The sequence below is a fragment of the Nicotiana sylvestris genome, chromosome 7, assembly GCF_000393655.2.
Source record: "Nicotiana sylvestris chromosome 7, ASM39365v2, whole genome shotgun sequence".
NCBI lineage: Eukaryota > Viridiplantae > Streptophyta > Magnoliopsida > Solanales > Solanaceae > Nicotiana > Nicotiana sylvestris.
This window is the reverse complement of record NC_091063.1, coordinates 113,797,205-113,815,383: the sequence shown is the minus strand read 5'-3', so window position 1 is coordinate 113,815,383 and position 18,179 is coordinate 113,797,205. Positions and strand designations below refer to the sequence as shown.

General features: G+C 35.9%; 2 protein-coding genes across 2 annotated transcripts; one reads left to right on the top strand and one right to left on the bottom strand.

The window, feature by feature from the left end:
• Positions 1–12,571: 12,571 nt before the first annotated feature.
• LOC104232236 (exocyst complex component EXO70B1) lies at positions 12,572–14,887 on the top strand. Its single transcript, XM_009785376.2, has one exon. The coding sequence runs from the start codon at positions 12,795–12,797 to the stop codon at positions 14,670–14,672; it is 1,878 nt and encodes a 625-aa protein (XP_009783678.1). The 5' UTR covers positions 12,572–12,794; the 3' UTR covers positions 14,673–14,887.
• Positions 14,888–15,212: 325 nt separating this feature from the next.
• Positions 15,213–16,683, bottom strand: LOC104232238 (GDSL esterase/lipase At2g30220-like). The gene is made up of 3 exons (XM_009785377.2): positions 15,948–16,683; positions 15,527–15,782; positions 15,213–15,421 (listed from the first exon to the last, which is right to left on the bottom strand). Exons 1-3 carry the CDS (start codon positions 16,539–16,541, stop codon positions 15,213–15,215), a joined length of 1,059 nt encoding a protein of 352 aa, XP_009783679.1. The 5' UTR covers positions 16,542–16,683.
• Between the last annotated feature and the right edge of the window lie 1,496 nt (positions 16,684–18,179).

The following is an 18,179-nucleotide window of genomic DNA, read 5'->3' as shown; positions in this document are numbered from 1 at the left end:
GGGAAGATCTTCCCCTACCTCTGCCCCTAGTGGCCCATGAAGGGTCCATTCTGCATAAATAGCAAGTCATTAGTAATTAAAAAAGATATCAGAATTCTATTGCCGATATAATCCTGGCTGGGGAATTCATTTTCAATTTTTTGAAGAATATCAGTAATAACTTTAAGACTAGAGCATTCTTCTTCAATATCTTTAATAATGTCAGCCATAATTTTATCAAGTATGAGACCCTTTAAGTCTCTGTTTAAATTAATCATTTTAAGAATAGTGATTAATACCTTATCACCTAAAGTCATGGTATCATAACTCATACTTTATTCTAAATATTCCCGGGATAGGAAATCCGGATGGAAATTATCAATTCCTTTTTTGTATTGTATTTCAAAATCGAAAGGCGCCAGCTGAGCCTGCCATCTAGCAAATATTAGTTTAGAAGCATCGTGCTTAAAATCTTTGTCAAACATATATTTAACAGATTGAGCATCAGTTTTTATCAAAAACTTTTGGTTATACAAGTCGTCTTGAAATTTCAGAACACATTTAACAATTGTTAACATTTCATGAGCCACAGTAGCATATTTCTTCTGGGCTTCGGTCCATTTACCAGAGTGAAATCTTATCAGGCATTCATTCTTATTGTTGGGATTCACTTGTTTTAAAATCTCTCCATAGCCAACGTTAGACGCATCTGTCTCGATAACTTTTTGCCAAGTAGGATTAGCAAGGGTTAAACAAGGTAAAGATTTAACACGCTATTTAATACTTTTGACTAACACAGTATGTTGGTCAGTCCAAGGCTGCCTATGATCCTTTTTCAGCCTATCGTATAGAGGAGCTAGATCTCGTGATAAACTTTTGTAGAAAGGGGATATATAATTCAAAATTCCTAAAAATCTTTGCAATTGAGTCCTGTCAGTAATAACATCAGGAAATTTTGAGGCAAAATCAATTGATCTTTGTATTGGGGTAATTTTTCCCTGGCAAATATTATGACCTAAAAAACGAACATTGGTTTGGAATAGACTCATCTTTGGTTTAGAAATTACTAAACCGTTTTGTATTACAATTTTCTTAAAAATATCAAGATGATTAATATGCATCTCCAATATGTTAGAAAATACTAATATGTCATCAATATAAACGATGATAAAATCTAGATAAGGGTTAAAAATATCATTCATAATTTTCTAAAATTCAGAAGGGGCATTCTTTTAATGATTCCATTCATAAATTTCGGAACTGCTATAAGACGTATTAGTCTGATTCCAATCTCGTTCCTCAATCAACACATCTTGAAGAGTAGGACGGGGATAATAATAAGTTTGCATCCTTGGTCTGTCAGCATACCTACTATTTGGTTTAACTATACCTTTGAGTTTATTAAACTCTGACCATGTCTCAGTTTTATAATCTAGTTTCTCTCCCCATTTACACCAGGATCAGGGTAGGCGGGCGGCAGTCCGCACGGCCTTCCAGATCTAGCTGCTTCAGTACCTTTGAAGGTTGGCGGTAGTCCGCACGACCAATAAAGATTCGAAATATACGGGAATTCCATTATAGTTTAATGACTGTATGGAAGGATCTATATCGTTTTACCCAAGCAAGGGGCATGTCTAGGTCTGATACATACTCTTATTAAGCCCATGTATCTAGCAGTTCTAACTGTGAAAGGGATAGCCCTTTTGACAAATTCATCGGGCATTAATATCACAGCTGGCTAGACGTAGCCACTAAGGCAAAGCCAATAAGAGTAGTACCAGAGTCGACTGTACCACCATCTTGGAACCAAGCCAAGAAACTATATTAAAATTTCTTTATATTTTGAAAGAGTCTGGATTCTTCATGGTTAATATGCAAGAGAAATTAGTTCTTCAACATAGATATGAATCCGTTTAGCTGGACATAGTCACGGCTGGGGAGAGAAACTAAGTATATAAAATACTATATAAAGAAATAAAATAAATACCTTTAAGGCCGGGACGCAAGGCCCTGAAGATGAAGGTTGAACTTTAAACTTTATTTACTTCAACTAAGTTGCAAAAATAAACTAAGGATTTACAATGGAGAAGGTTTAGAGAGAGAGAGAGAGGAGAGAGAGAGGGTTCCGACTCTTCCTTCTTCAAATGAAGAAGTCTTCTATATAAAGAAAAAAAAAGAATCTAAAATAGTAAATTGGGTCTCACATCTGGGTCCTTACACAGTGTTTCTACTGTTGTTGAACAGTGTTTCTACTGTGAATGAACAGTGAATCTACTGTTGAGTGGGTCCTGGCTGCTGGTAAGCTGTCAAGTCTTTTTCTTGTCCAAATTTTGCATTTGTTGGAGGAAATCTTCCACCTTTTCTATATCTCTGTCAGATAGTATCATCTCTGGTTGTATTGGTTGTGAATCCTCCACGATGTCATCACCACTTGTTTCACTTCGCATTGATGTGTCTGACTTTTCGCACTGATCCAGTGTCTGAAGCAAGTTTCTTTTTTACTTCTTCCAAGTATTGATTTATCAAATCAATTTTATCTCCTTCTTGAATTGAGATTCTTCGAGCAATATGTTTAACTGTGCTATCCTCTATCATCTTCTTTTGAGGGGTCGTTGAATATATTTGGATTTGTGTTTTAATAGAATCCAATAATTCTTGTCCATATAATGTTTTTGTTTTGGGATTAGTCTTCATCAATTTGTACCAAAAATTATTGTATAATACCCTATATAAGCAAGGGATTTGTTCTTTCGTAAAACCTAATTCAGGAGTCCATTTATGAATCCATGGGATAGAGAATTCAATAAAGAAGCAAATTTGATCAATTTTTTCTAGGTAATAGATATGATCTGCGTGATATAACTCGGTTAGGAACGGTGAAACTTTTGCCCATTCTTTGTATAACTTAAGGAATGGTTTAGGTAGAATTTTTGTTGTGGGACCGTGGTATGACCACCAATTTAAAAACCAGTTAGGGATTGGTCCTGTAAATACCTTTGCACATACTTTAATAAACCAAGTATGTTTATGTCTCTCATTATTATAATAAAGCACCCTATCAAATGCTTGGATATAATCCCAATAAGTAAAATTCATAGGTGATTTATTAAGGCTTATCTGCCTTTCTTATATTGTTGAAATCCCCCATTCTTCAACAGATATAATCTGTTTGATAATGACTTTTGAAAAGTTATAAACGTTTTCATTTGTGTTATAACCCGAAAAGTGCTGGAATTCTGCACTACCTGTACTGATTAGGATAGTCTCATAATAAGTGCGGGTTTTATATGATTCACCCGGGTAGTATAATCCATTAATCAGATATCTCTGGAATATTTTCCATGGTTCTTCTTTTCTCTGAATCTCAGAATTTTCAAGGAGAAATATCATTTCTTTCTTTGGTAATTTTTCGTATGACTTGATATCATCGTTGTCTTCTTCTTTAGCAATTGAAGCAAAAGTATCACTTTGCTTTTTGGATGCCAAATAAGCTTGCAGATGTCCATATAAAGGACTATCTTCTGGAATATCTTCCAGATGTATAGAATGTCCTGATGATTCACCTGTATGAGGTACCTTCGAGTTTATCAAACTCCTTTTTCCTCTTTGTATTACTGGAGAATTTGATGAGGATCCGTATGACGATCCTTGAGAATAAGACTTACTAGGGGAAGATCTTCCCCTACCTCTGCCCCTGGTGGCCCATGAAGGGTCCATTCTACATAAATAGCAAGTCATTAGTAATTAAAAAAGATATCAGAATTCTATTGCCGATATAATCCTGGCTGGGGAATTCATTTTCAATTTTTTGAAGAATATCAGTAATAACTTTAAGACTAGAGCATTATTCTTCAATATCTTTAATAATGTCAGCCATAATTTTATCAAGTATGAGACTCTTTAAGTCTCTGTTTAAATTAATCATTTTAAGAATCGTGATTAATACCTTATCACCTAAAGTCATGGTATCATAACTCATACTTTATTCTAAATATTCCTGGGATAGGAAATCCGGAAGGGAATTATCAATTCCTTTTTTGTATTGTATTTCAAAATCGAAAGGCGCCAGCTGAGCCTGCCATCTAGCAAATATTAGTTTAGAAGCATCGTGATTAAAATCTTTGTCAAACATATATTTAACAGATTGAGCATCAGTTTTTATCAAAAACTTTTGGTTATACAAGTCGTCTTGAAATTTCAGAACACATTTAACAATTGTTAACATTTCATGAGCCACAGTAGCATATTTCTTCTAGGCTTCGGTCCATTTACCAGAGTGAAATCTTATCAGGTATTCATTCTTATTGTTGGGATTCACTTGTTTTAAAATCCCTCCATAGCCAACGTTAGACGTATCTATCTCGATAACTTTTTGCCAAGTTGGATTAGCAAGGGTTAAACAAGGTAAAGATTTAACACGATGTTTAATACTTTTGACTAACGCAGTATGCTGGTCAGTCCAAGGCTGCCTATGATCCTTTTTCAGCCTATCGTATAGAGGAGCTAGATCTCGTGATAAACTTTTGTAGAAAGGGGATATATAATTCAAACTTCCTAAAAATCTTTGCAATTGAGTCCTGTCAGTAATAACATCAGGAAATTTTGAGGCAAAATCAATTGATCTTTGTATTGAGGTAATTTTTTCCTGGCAAATATTATGACCTAAAAACGAACATTGGTTTGGAATAGACTCATCTTTGGTTTAGAAATTACTAAACCGTTTTGTATTACAATTTTCTTAAAAATATCAAGATGCTTAATATGCATCTCCAATGTTTTAGAAAATACTAATATGTCATCAATATAAACGATGATAAAATCTAGATAAGGGTTAAAAATATCATTTATAATTTTCTGAAATTCAGAAGGGGCATTCTTTAAACCAAATGGCATAACATTCCATTCATATTGCCCAAATGGAACATTAAAAGCAGTTCTATAAGTATGCTCTTTAAAAATTTGAATTTGCCAATATCCTGATTTTAAATCAAATTTTGAAAATATATTAGCGTCATATAATCTAGATAGCAAGTCCCTTTTATTGGGGATAGGATATCTAATCCATTTTAGATGTTTATTTAATGATTTATAATTTATAACTAATCGAGGGATACCTCGTTCCTTTTCTGCAGCATTATTAACATAAAAGGCAGAACATGACCAAGGAAATTTTGAGGGTTTTATCAAACCCTTTTGTAACAAACTATCAATCTCGTTTTTGCAGAATTCAACTAATTCAGCATTCATCTGGCAAGGTCGAGATTTAGTAGGACTATCATCCTCGGAGAAGCTTTCTTCGTAAGGAAGAGTTACAATATGCCTTTTCCGGTTCCAAAAGGCACTAGGGTGATCGGCGCAAACATCAACAGCCATCTTTTCAGCAATCAATTTAATCTTTTGCTAAACTTTAGCAGATTGTAAAGTATCGAATATATTCATGCTTAATATTTCTAATTGTAATAAATCAACATGCCTTTGTTTCATACTAATCAAGGCGTTAATATCTCTAGTTACGGGATCTGTAACAAAAGAATAACTTATCTTTATACCTTGATAAGTTGCAGAAAAACCATGTTCATCTATGTTATTAAAAGGATAAATAGCATTAATAAAAGGGGTTCCAAGTATAATTGGAGGGTATAACTGGTTTTTTACCAAAAAGAAGAAATGAGAAATACAGACTTTATTTTGGCAAATATGGGTATTTGGTAGTTTGTACTCTATATCTAAAGCATGACCAGAAGCGGATTTAACCAAATGAGTGGTCTTTTGAAAATATTTAGTTGGAATTAATCCTTCCTGAATACAGCTTACATCAGCACCACTATCAATCATAGCTATATCAGTTATAGAAAAATTATTATCGATCAAAATAGTACATTTAATATACCATTTATGTGCAGTAATAATTTGCATCATACCTAAAAACAGATCAGACTTTTCTTCAGTTAGATCAGAAATTACTTTTCCTTTATCATTAGAAAATTCAGAAATTTCTTTAGTCGAAAATTCAGGTAGAGAATTATTTTTCTCAATTTGAGTAATTTGGTGATCGCAAATCATTTGATTTTGCTTAAGAGACTTAATATCCCTTTTCAAATTCTCAATTTCTTCTTTTAAATCATCAAAAGAAGTGTCTCTGCTAGGCGTACTGGACTTTTGAAGCCGTCTATTAATTTCAGATAAAGAATAAGGTGCAAAATGTTCAAATTCGTTCTTGTATTTTTCAAAAGGTTTTGAACTACTAGAACTAGAGCTTGCTGCTAAATTAATAATTTTTTCACGAAGTTTTTCATCTGTTACTTCTTTTAAAAGTTCTATTACATTATCAGATGTAATAGTTTTCATATTTAGGTTATGAAATTGTGATTGCAATTTATAAAATTCGTCACTATCACAAGTACAAATATCACTTTTACAAGCAGTGCAAGAAGCATCAACATTTTTATCATCATCAGAAAAATCAATTAACTCAACTTCGTTTTCAGATTCAGTCTTAAAGTAATAGTCAGATTCCGATCCTGAAGTGTATAACAAGCCATAAACCTTATCGCGTAACTCATCATCGAGTTCTAAGGTTTTCAGCTTTTGAAGCTTGCAATTTGGAGAAATATGACCAAACTTTCCACACTTATAACACTTAATATCAGCGAGATCTCTTTTAGATCTATTCTTCGTAAATCGAGTAGATTTCCGATGCGCTTTTCTAGTATCACGTTCTTCCTTAGGCCTATATCTAGACCTCTTTTTCTTATACGGGCTATCCGGGTAAGGATACCTATGATATCTGTTTTTCTTCTTCCTACTTTGAGTAGAAGTTCCGGGTAAACCGAACTGGGTACAGAAGTCACCTAATTGGGATTTCTCTTTAAGCTTATCAATCTTAAGCTGTCTAGAAAGCCTTAGCTCATTACACAATTTCAATCCTTCTTGGGTACATACTCCTATAAGTTTGCCATAGGTATAATTACCATACTGAATCTCACCGTAACTACCCCTTAATACATCCCTTACTCTTTCGGCAAATAAGGAAGGGAGGCCATATATAAACTTGGCTTTCCAATGCTCATATTTATTTTCGGGTAGTTCCATAACTCTACTCATAAAAGTATCTTTATACCATCTAAATTCACTAAGGGTCTTACATCTAAGCCCATTAAGTAAAGTTCGGATGGTCTCATGATTTGAGGTAAATCTACCATTGAAATGCTCTAAGATTGTAAGGATAAGAGTATACACAGCATCTTCTCTACCCTTAACTAGAGCCATACCTATATTATCAACACCTTCGTCGACGGCTGTAGCATTAATAACAAAAGCCTTTTCTTCTACAGATAAATGATTATCCCACCAGCCACGAAGTTGGCCAGTAAATCCTGCAATAATTATTTTGCAAATAGTTCTATCCGTATTTTTAACACTTTTACAGATAGTCGAATACATAAGCATTCTGTGTACGAGAATGGTTAATTGTCTATCAGTTAAACCATCAAGATTCCATTCATAAATTTCGGAACCGCTATAAGACGTATTAGTCTGATTCCAATCTCGTTCCTCAATCAACACATCTTGAGGAGTAGGACGGGGATAATAATAAGTTTGCATCCTTGGTCTGTCAGCATACCTACTATTTGGTTTAACTATACCTTTGAGTTTATTAAACTCTGACCAAGTCTCAGTTTTATAATCAGAAACGGTCTCCATTTTATCAGCAAAATTTTTTGATAAATCAATAGGTCTAATATTTAAACCAGAAAGCTTTTTATCTAAAAGCTGAGCTAAGTCATCAAGAGATTTAAATTTAAAATCCTGAATCTCAGGAGGTCTTTGAATATGAGTAAGAATGTTTTGATCAACTGTTTTACTTCCTGAAGTGGAGGCAATATCAGTTGGTCCTTTCTTAGTACCCATTTCTTTTATTAAAATAGTCAAATCATCAAGTTTTTTATCAAGAGAACCAATATGTTCTCCTAAAATTTTTACATACAAACCCAAATAATTGTTTTGAGAAATCAATTTATTAATTTCTGCGATACTAATAGCTGCCACATTATCATCAATAAATTTTTGAAAAGCAGTGAAAGTAATACCAGTATTATTAGGTAGAATAAAGGGAGCCTGAGGAGGATAAATTGCTTTAGTAATATTACCACTCTCATCTTTATAAGATCTTTCCAATACCTTTATATAAAGAGGCAAATAAGTTGTTATAAACCAAGGAACAAAATACATAATTTGATTATGCAGGGCACAAGTTTCATAAAATTCTTGAGATATATTGTTCAAATCATCTTTACTATAAGTATCAAAAACCCATGTTTTAAACTGGTTCCATTTATTACTAAAAAATTCCTTTTGAATATAATTACGTGCCCGAGAACCGGGGTTAAAATCAATTTGGTGTGGAATCATTAAATATTATTGGGGTCGAAATCCATCTCGGATACAGAAGGAATATCTTTATCTGAAATATTGTCATTGTCTTGAACAATATTTGTTTGAGGGTTAACCTTAACCCTTTCAACCACCTTAACCTTTTGATCAGGCTTATTACTAATTTGACTAGCAATGGTGTATAAAGAGGCTGCACGATTGCGAGCTGGACCGTAGACTGGTTCAACGGGGGAAATATGTTGAATAGCAAGTAGAAGTCTATGATTAGAAAACGAATGTCTATTATAAATAGTAGACTTATCATCAAATTGAATACAAATTCTACCATCCGGATTTTGAGTGACATGCGAAAATTCAGTATTCGACAAGTCGTTAGTAATCTGACTTGGGGATATAACAGAATTTAAAGTCCAAGTAGTTGGAAAATTAATTTCTTCCCACCTAATAGGTCTCCTAGTGGTGACCTTGGACCTTGCAAAATTGGTTTCTACCAATATGGTCTGATCCGATGTATCGTATAACTTACATCTAGGATTCAAAGTAGATAACAATTTGAAATAAATCCTATAGGACAGACATATAAGTTCAGAACCAGGCGCATAATTATAACCATGCGTTTTCACATTTAAAGTCAAAGCATCAAGAATATTAACATCAGAAAGAGATAGTTGCAGATTGGGTTGAGTATTAAAATATACTGGACCATAGGCCACTGTAGATTGCTTATATATAGCTATATATATATATATATATATAGTATATATAGTGTATATAGTATGTATTAGATATATATATATAGTTTATATGTATTAGATATATAATATATATACTATATCAAATTTAAACACAAAATAAATTGCAAAGAAATATTCAAGGGAATGTCTTATATATTTTACTATTACGACATTAACAAAGAATGATAATATCTTTCTTAGTCTTCCTCCCACCAATTGAATGAGCACAACAAGGTACTAATACCACCAGTAAAAGGGAAAAAAAACTAAGGAAGATGTGCCAAAATACAAGTTACATGTTAGTCTATGTATTATCTCTAACAAATCTCATAAATCCTTCAAGATCCGGAGGAATTTTCGTTGGTGGTGGTGGAAAAGAAGCTTGTTCATCACCGCTTCCGGGCGAAGCAGCATCCTGTGCAAGTTCCGCTAGCATTTCTTTATAAGCTTCATCTATCTCTGGTTGTGATTCTGCAAATCCAAAATTTCTTCTTTCCGAACGGATCCAATCTCTGAAGAGTACTGATTTTTCCAAGCTCTCCCTCATAGACGCTCTATGATCACCGATTTGAAGTCTCGCTTGACTGAATGCGCTCTCTGATGCCACTATTGAAGCTTGAACACTTAAAATATCTCGAGACATCCTTGAAAGAACCGGATAGTATTTTTGTTTGTCCTTCCACCATTCCAAAACATCAAAGGAGCCGTCGGGATTCTCTTATTCAAGTCCCTGCGACAAATAAACTTTAAGCTCATTTAGTTGTAAACTATCACCAAAATTATCACCTTGAAAACCCCTAAACTCCGTCCAAGAACTAAGGGCTTTTAGGCCCGCAGTTCTTTTAGATGCTTGCGAACTAGACGAAGTAGGAGTTGGAACATTTGGTCTAGCTTGATCTAAGGCAAGTTGAAAAGCATTATAAATTGTTTGAGCATTTATTTTAATTGAGGCTTTTGCATCTCCAAGTGTAGCAAATTCCTCAGCTGAAAGTGATAAAGCATTATAAATTTTTGAATACCAAAAGTGAGGACCTCCTAATTTCATTGTAGGATTTAACAATGCAGTAACACCAAAAATGGGGGGGATAGGGAAAAAATATTTTTTAAACTTAGCTTTCATAGAATTAATAGCTTCTTGATAAATTACTCCACCCTCTGAAAATTGAGTAAATAAATCTACAAGTGCTACAATATAAACTAAACAGTTAGAAATAGTAGGATAATATTGGCCAGATAATTCATTTGTTAGCAATATGAAATTGTTCTAAAAAGTCTACAAGCATTTTAACATTACTCCAATCTTGATTTGTAAGGTGCTCATCATCATCATCATCACCATCACCTACACGAGCATTATACGTTGCGCTTACTATATTCATATGCAACAACTAAACTTTCATACATGTAATTCCATCTAGTTGGACAAGCTTTAAGAACCTTTCTTTCTCTAAGGCCAAATTCATCACATTTTTAAAATAGTCTCTAAATCTACTTCTACGGTTTGAATAAAAAAGTCGATCAAGAGCCATTTTAACCTTTTTAATTTTTACATTTAAAACTTTCATACCAGCACCTACGATTAAATGGTAAATATGACAAATACATCTAACATGAAAAATATTACTAAATGCAGGATTTAGTGTAGTTGTAAGCAAGCCTATAGCGTTAGTGTTAATAGAAGTATTATCCACTGAAACCGACATAATTTTATCTCTAATGCAAAAATATCTACAAATATCTGCAACTGTGTTAGCAATAAACTTACCTGTGTGGCGTGAATTAATTATTCTATAAGCAATAATGCGCTTTTGCATTATCCACTCCTCATCTATCCAATGACTTGTAACAGTTAGATAATCACAGTCATTACCACTTCTACCAATATCAGTAGTAATAGCAATGCGACAATCTATATGAGTAAATAAATAGCGCAAATATTGTTCATATTCATGTTTATATTTATAAATATCGCTCTTTACGGTTGCGCGAGGCCATCCTTTATAAGTAGGATTAAAAACTCTTCTAATATAATGTACAAAATGAGGGTTAGAAGGAAAACTATAGGGTAAGCACATAACAGTAACCATTTTTGCCAATTCTTCACGATCTTTATTTGGATCATAATATAAAATGCTACCGGTAACAGTGTTAATTCCCGATTGAACTAGATTTGAACCTGTACTAGGGTTAACCGTAGTATCTACACTTGTCCCCTCTTGCACAGCTTTCATTTGTAAAAATCTAGCTTTATCTCTAGGGTGTGTCTTTATGTGTCTAGTCAAACTACTCGTACCGCTACGGTCTCCAGTAAATTTATGAACTAGTTGAGACCCATAAGTTTTATACTTAGCCTTATTTTGTTCTCTTAGTTGAGTAAAAAATTACCAAACAAGAGATGTTTCAGGCCGTTTAGCAGGTTGTCTATTAAAAGTAGGGGTTACTACAGGAGGATCAGGCGGGGCATCATTTGGGTTATTAACAGGACTAGTAGGTGTATCATCCAAATCCGGTTGCATTTCATCTAAATCATCATTTTCCTCATCATTTTCAAAGATAGTTTCATTAGGATAAAGAGCATTCATAACTTCTTCATTTAATTGTTGACCTGGTGCAACATCATGGCAAGATTGACTATTGAAAAATTGAAAACAAGGGTTATCACTATCAAGAATAATAGGTGAATGAGGACGGGTAACAGGTCTGGGTCGGGGGGGCGGGGGAAGAGTAGTAGCTTGGCTACTAGATTCACCAAGTTTAGATTTTCCCTTACCCTTACCACCAAAAAAAATTTCAAAGAAAATGTCATATTAATTATAATTATACTAAATAAAACTAACAAAACTATAATATTAAAACTTAAGAGTTGGAACGAGCTTACCGAATTGACGAACAACTTCTTGAAAATTGAATATCGTTGAAGACTTGAATACTTCAATTCACCAACTTCACAATTTTTTACGAAATTGCAATAATAAAGTAAGCAATTATAGAAGAAAATTAGAGAGAGATTGATGAATTTGTGAGTAAAAATGAAAGAATATGGGGTATTTATAGTTGAGAATTGGGAAAAAGTGTAATTATAAAAAGTTTGGGGTTAAAACAAAGTTTGGGGGCCAAATGACTATTTTTTAAAGTGTCAAACAGTTGAATTTTGATGGCCAACGGCTAGATTTTAAAAATCTGACCATTGGGCATTTTAAAAAAAAAATCGGTTGAACCGGCCCAGGCCCGCCTGCTGGTCCTGGGTTTAACGGTCCCGGACTCACGGACTATTTGGATTAGACCGACCCGCTACAGACTTATACACCATTAGAGACCGGGCCCGCTTGAACCGGTCCGTTTGGCCTGCAGTCCTGGCCGGCCCGGACCACAATAGAGTCTTAACCCGTGGTATCTGTATCACCTTCTTTTAATAAAAACTCTTAAACTGCTTTTAACTTTCCCTTTTAATATTCCGCTGTATTTCACAGAAAGCGCGTTTTCTTATGACTTCCTGTGGGTCCCCCATCTCTTCCCTTTTCCCTTTCCTTCACATTTCTTCTCCAAGCATCTCACTTTCTCCCACAAATTTCAAGTCCAACTGAAAATTTTCCAAAAATATTTCATGTACTACTACTGATCATTCAAAGGAAAACCCCATTAGTAAATTTGGAAAACCCAATAACAGAAGCATTTTCACTTTTATACATGGCTGAAAATGGCGAAGAAAAACTCATAGCTGTTGCTCGTCATATTGCTAAAACTCTTGGTCATACTGATACTATGACTGATGATATTCTTCAAATCTTCTCTAGTTTCGATAATCGTCTCCGTGAAAAGCTCACTGATGATCAGCCCACTAGCTGTGCTTCACTTGAACGAACCCTTAAATCTCTTCACCGTCAGATCTCTCGTTACGTCTCCACCGAACATCCCATATGGTCCGATTCAGCTGATTCTGCCACTTTCCTTGATTCCATTGACGAATTAATAGCCACAATTCGCGAGTGGAACCCTATGGCGACTGACAAATCCGTTTCTGCTTCTCTTGATAAAGCTGAGGATTTACTCCAACAAGCTATGTTCCGTTTGGAGGATGAGTTCAAAACCCTCATGCAACGCGCTGCTGAGTCCTTGGATCTCACGCGCTACCAGAACGGCGAACCGGCAGCGAATCTGAACTACTCCTCTGATTCCGAAGAAGCTGAAGATGACAGTGAGATTCCTGTAGCACATCCGGTTACAGATTACGACATCCTTATTGACGCTTTACCGGCGGGAACCGTCAGCGATCTTCACGAGATCGCAAGAAGGATGGTGGCCGCCGGATACGGGAAGGAGTGTTCGCACGCGTACAGCGCGTGTAGGAGAGAGTTTCTGGAGGAGAGTCTGAGTAGACTGGGGTTGCAGAAGCTGAGTATTGATGAAGTGCAGAAAATGCAGTGGACTGAGCTGGAAGACGAGATTGAGAAATGGGTCAAAGCGGTCAATGTTGCGCTCCGGATTCTGTTCCCGAGTGAACGCCGTCTATGCGATCGCGTCTTTTTCGGATTCAACTCTGTTTCTGATCTGTCATTCATGGAAGTTTCTAGAGGTTCTACGATTCAGCTTCTCAACTTTGCTGATGCTGTTGCCATCTCAAGTAGGGCACCGGAGAGACTTTTCAAGGTGCTGGATGTTTATGAGGCGCTTAGGGATTTGATGCCTGAATTTGAATTGTTGTTTATGGATCAATACTGTGTGTTATTGAGGAATGAAGCTTTGACTATATGGAGAAGATTAGGTGAGGCTATTAGAGGGATTTTTATGGAGTTGGAGAATTTGATTCGCCGCGATCCTGCCAAAACACCTGTTCCAGGTGGCGGACTCCACCCGATTACTCGATACGTGATGAATTATCTCCGCGCAGCTTGTCGGTCCCGGATTTCTCTTGAACAGGTTTTTGAGGAGTCTGCTAGTGCTGTTGATTATAGAGGAGAAGTGGATGATAGAGTGCTTTCATCGTCTCCCTTGGCTGTTCAAATGGCGTGGACCATGGAGTTACTTGAGAGTAATCTGGAAGCAAAATCCAAGATTTACAAGGACTCTGCTTTATTGGCTGTTTTTATGATGAATAATGAAAGATACATTGTTCAGAAGGTTAAAGATAGTGAGTTGGGATTACTTCTAGGTGATGATTGGATACGGAAGCACGCATCCAAAGTTAAGCAGTATCACATCAATTATCAACGAAGTTCATGGAGTAAGGTTTTGGCAGCTCTGAAGATTGATAATAATGCTATGTCGCCTACTGGAGCATCAAGGTCTTTGAAAGAAAAGCTTAAGTTATTCAATTCCTACTTTGAGGAGATATGTAAAACACAATCCACTTGGATAATCTTTGATGAGCAACTGAAGGAGGATTTGAAGAATTCCGTAGCTGGGATTTTGTCTCCAGCATACCGCAACTTTGTTGGAAGGTTGCAGAGTAGTCACGATACTGGGAGGCACGTGGAGAGGCATATCAAGTTTAGTGTGGAGGATGTTGAAGCTCGAATTACTGAGTTATTTCAGGGGAACAATGGATCAGGTGGTGGCAGGAAGTGAGTACAAAGTCTGTAAGCAAGTGATTGCATCTCTTGTACCATATATGTATGCTAGTTTAGCTTTTAGAAATTTTGTTGCATGTTCATGTAATCATGGTCAATTATGGCCTTTGTCATGGCTCTGAAACGTGCCTTCTAATACTTGTTGTACGCATTAATGGAAACCATATGAAAACTACTGGAATGCAGTACCATTATCTCAGGCTTGATTAATTAGTTGCTTGTGTTGGAAGAGCTTTGTGCCATATGGCTAGTTAATACTTTCAGAAATGAATATAACTTTTAGTGTTCATCTCTATTGCAATCTTTAATCGGAACTAAACCTTCTCTGACGAGAAGACAATATCTTACCAGACAAGAAACAAACCTTTGTCGAAGCTAATCATTTTCCTTAAACATGCACTTTAAATGACTTCATTCATATTGAAGTTTAATAAGATATCCCGGTAGCCAATTTCAGCACTAGGTCATACTTGGATACAATATTTGTAACTTTGCAGTTCCAGAATACTTGAAGGAACTTGAAGTTTGTATAAGTCACTTAATGAGTTTTGTTGTGTGATAGTTTGTGACGCAGTAGTTTCTTCATTGCCATATTGGAAAGATACCGGTAGGCTGATTCACCAGGATGTATACTGTCCCAGAACAAGTATTTAGAAGCATTTTTGCAGACAGGGCGTTGTTTGTTACAGAATGGACCTGCTTCATATGTACCACTGCCACAGCACCCTTGTCTAGTTTTCACAAATCCTGTCAAATCGATCTTTTACATCAGAAAAGGTAATGCTGTCTGTTCATAAATATAATATTTGTTTTATATTGCTTAAGGGAATTTGGAGGAGAGTGGAAGCCTACCATATTTTTTTGGATGCTTGATCATCTGCATGAAAGGATGATATGTATCTGAATACAATACTTTGCTTCCTGAAAGTGCTGCTTGTACTTGTTTTAGCAACCTTGTGAGTTTCGCATTATAGGATTGAGCATCAAAATTCTCCTCTTCAATGCACTTTCTGAGAAATGGGGACTTTGCAGTTATTTGTATTGGAAGACAGCCAACAGGAGGAAGCCCGGCAACAAGCATCTTACGACATCCAAGATTATATAGATCCTGAAAAGGTAATGTAACAATGAGACTACTAATAAATGTTTTTATTTTTCTCTACCTGCAATTTAGTATGGTTTAACGATGTCTCACTGGTGGTTGGATATATGATTTCCTCATAGTCGATTTAGGGGGTACTGGAGGGATCAAATAAAGATGGACTTATATTACCTCTACAAAGTTCTGGAGCTGGATCAGCAAAAAATCTTGATATCCAGTTATATTAAATTGATTCCTCCTTGTTGGGATATCATAGAAGTTGAAGATGAAATCGTTAGTCCCTGCACTGATGATAACCAAAGCACCACTGAGAATTTTTTGAGCTTTCTCTTCTCCTACAATCCCCTGGAGCTTCTCTATGTAGTGCTCAAAATATTTTATTTGCTGGGACATGGGGATTGCTTTAGATGCGGCTGTGGTTAGGTCGTCGTAACCAGAGCCAGCAGATGCAAAGCTGACGCCAGTTAGAAGATCATGTTTTGATAGATATGGTTGTAGAAAAGGAGGAACATATTCCTTAAGGCCTAACATGGATGCTAAAAAGTCAGGAACGAGTTTTCCATCTGAAAACCTTCCTGTCGGAATCCGGCCAGGGAAGTTTTCGCCATAAGGGCGATGATTACCTTGAAATATCGTAGAGATGTAATTATTGTTGCCAGTATCAACTGTTGAATCTCCAAAGATGAGGATGGCTGAGAACTTGGGCAAGGATTTGCCATTGCAGAGTTGCACCAACAGGATGAAAAAAAAGCTGGTAATACCCATGGACAAACTCTTCTTTTCTTTTAGGCGTTCTTGGTTTTTCAAAATATATGCATTGGCTCTTATCTGGAACAGAAAAGTTTGAGTAGTCCTTTTTACGTAGTGGAACAAATAGTATTAAAAAAATCCTATTTATGGTTCTGAAAATTATATTGGAGGAAAATTAAATATGCCTATGGTTTCATCAAATTATAGAGATTATAAGGATTCGAAAGTATTAATAGTTGCGTAGACCTCATTAATAGTTAGTGCAATTGCTTATTAGACTATATTAATGAAGGGCGCTAAAAACCTGGAGACTCTGGTCCCTCGCTTGATCTATTATTGAGAGTCAACTTATTCATTATTAATTATTCAATTCAATGAGGGTAATATTACATAGATGAAGTGCAAATTGAATTAGTTCTTTAGTGATCTTTCAGATTGAAGGTAATCCTGAATTCTTGACCACTAATGGGAGCTTTATTTGAGGTTTGTCTCGACATAGTTTAGTGTTGAATAATCTAGATGGGGGCTATAAATCAGGTGTAGTGCAGTCAACTTCAAAGCTTTTGTATTGGTAAAAAACGGTCTTCACACGTGGATAGTTTAATAATCAATACGCGACAAGTAAAATAAAAATAATGATAACAACTCAGTATAATTTCATAAGTGAGGTCTGAAAAGAGTAGTGTATACGCATACCTTACCTCTACCCGGCGGAGTGGAGAGGTTGTTTCCGATAGATCCTCGACTCAAGAAGACGAAAAGAGACAATAATTAATAACAACAACATAAGCCAGAAAGATAATACCAACTTTATAAAAATCAGAAAAAATATAGAAAAACAATAACAATACCAGTAATAATAGCACGGTCCTATGAAAACAGAAAAATAGTATAAACACAACATTAACCACTACCAGTCTGCGGCAAAACACTATCAGACTAGCCTCACCTCAGGCACGAAAAAAAGGACGTACTACCTCCTAACCTTCAACCCTAATGTTCGACCTCCACACCTTCCTATCAAGGGTCATGTTCTCGAAAATCTGAAGCCACGCCATGTCCTACCTGACTACCTCTCCCCAATATTTTTTTTGGTCACCCTCTACCTCTTCTCATACATGCCAAAGCCAACCGCTCACACCTCCTTACCAAGACATCTAGACTTCTCATCCGTACGTGCCCGAACCATCTCAGTCTCGCTTCCCGCATCTTGTCTTCCATGGGAGCCAGGCCCACCTTCACTCGAATATATTCATTCATAATCTTATCCAGCCTAATGTGCCCGCACATCCATCTCACCATCCTCATTTTTGCTACCTTCATCTTCTGGATATGTGAATTCTTGACTGGCTAACACTCTGCCCCATACAACATGGTTGGTCTAACTACTGTTTTATAGAGCTTACCTTTTAGTTTCGGTAGCACATTCTTGTCACACATAATGCCAGATGCTAACCTTCATTTCATTCACCTCACCCCTATACGGTGCATGACGTCCTTGTCAATCTCCCTATCCCCTGGATGACTGACCCAAGGTACTTGAAACTCCATGTCTTGGGGATGACTTGTGAGTCAAGCCTTACATCCAAGTCCACTTTCTATGTTATGCCGTTGAACTTGCACTCCAAGTATTATATCTTAGTCCTGCTCAAC

Bases quoted from the DNA above. Each gene is read 5' to 3' on its own strand.
- LOC104232236 (XM_009785376.2), top strand. From the start codon at position 12,795: ATGGCTGAAAATGGCGAAGAAAAACTCATAGCTGTTGCTCGTCATATT.
- LOC104232238 (XM_009785377.2), bottom strand. From the start codon at position 16,541: ATGGGTATTACCAGCTTTTTTTTCATCCTGTTGGTGCAACTCTGCAAT. The intron at 15,783-15,947 runs GTAATATAAGTC...TTACCTTTTCAG, and splicing joins AGCTCCAGAACTTTGTAGAG to GATCTATATAATCTTGGATG. The intron at 15,422-15,526 runs GTAGGCTTCCAC...TCGATTTGACAG, and splicing joins CAAGCATCCAAAAAAATATG to GATTTGTGAAAACTAGACAA.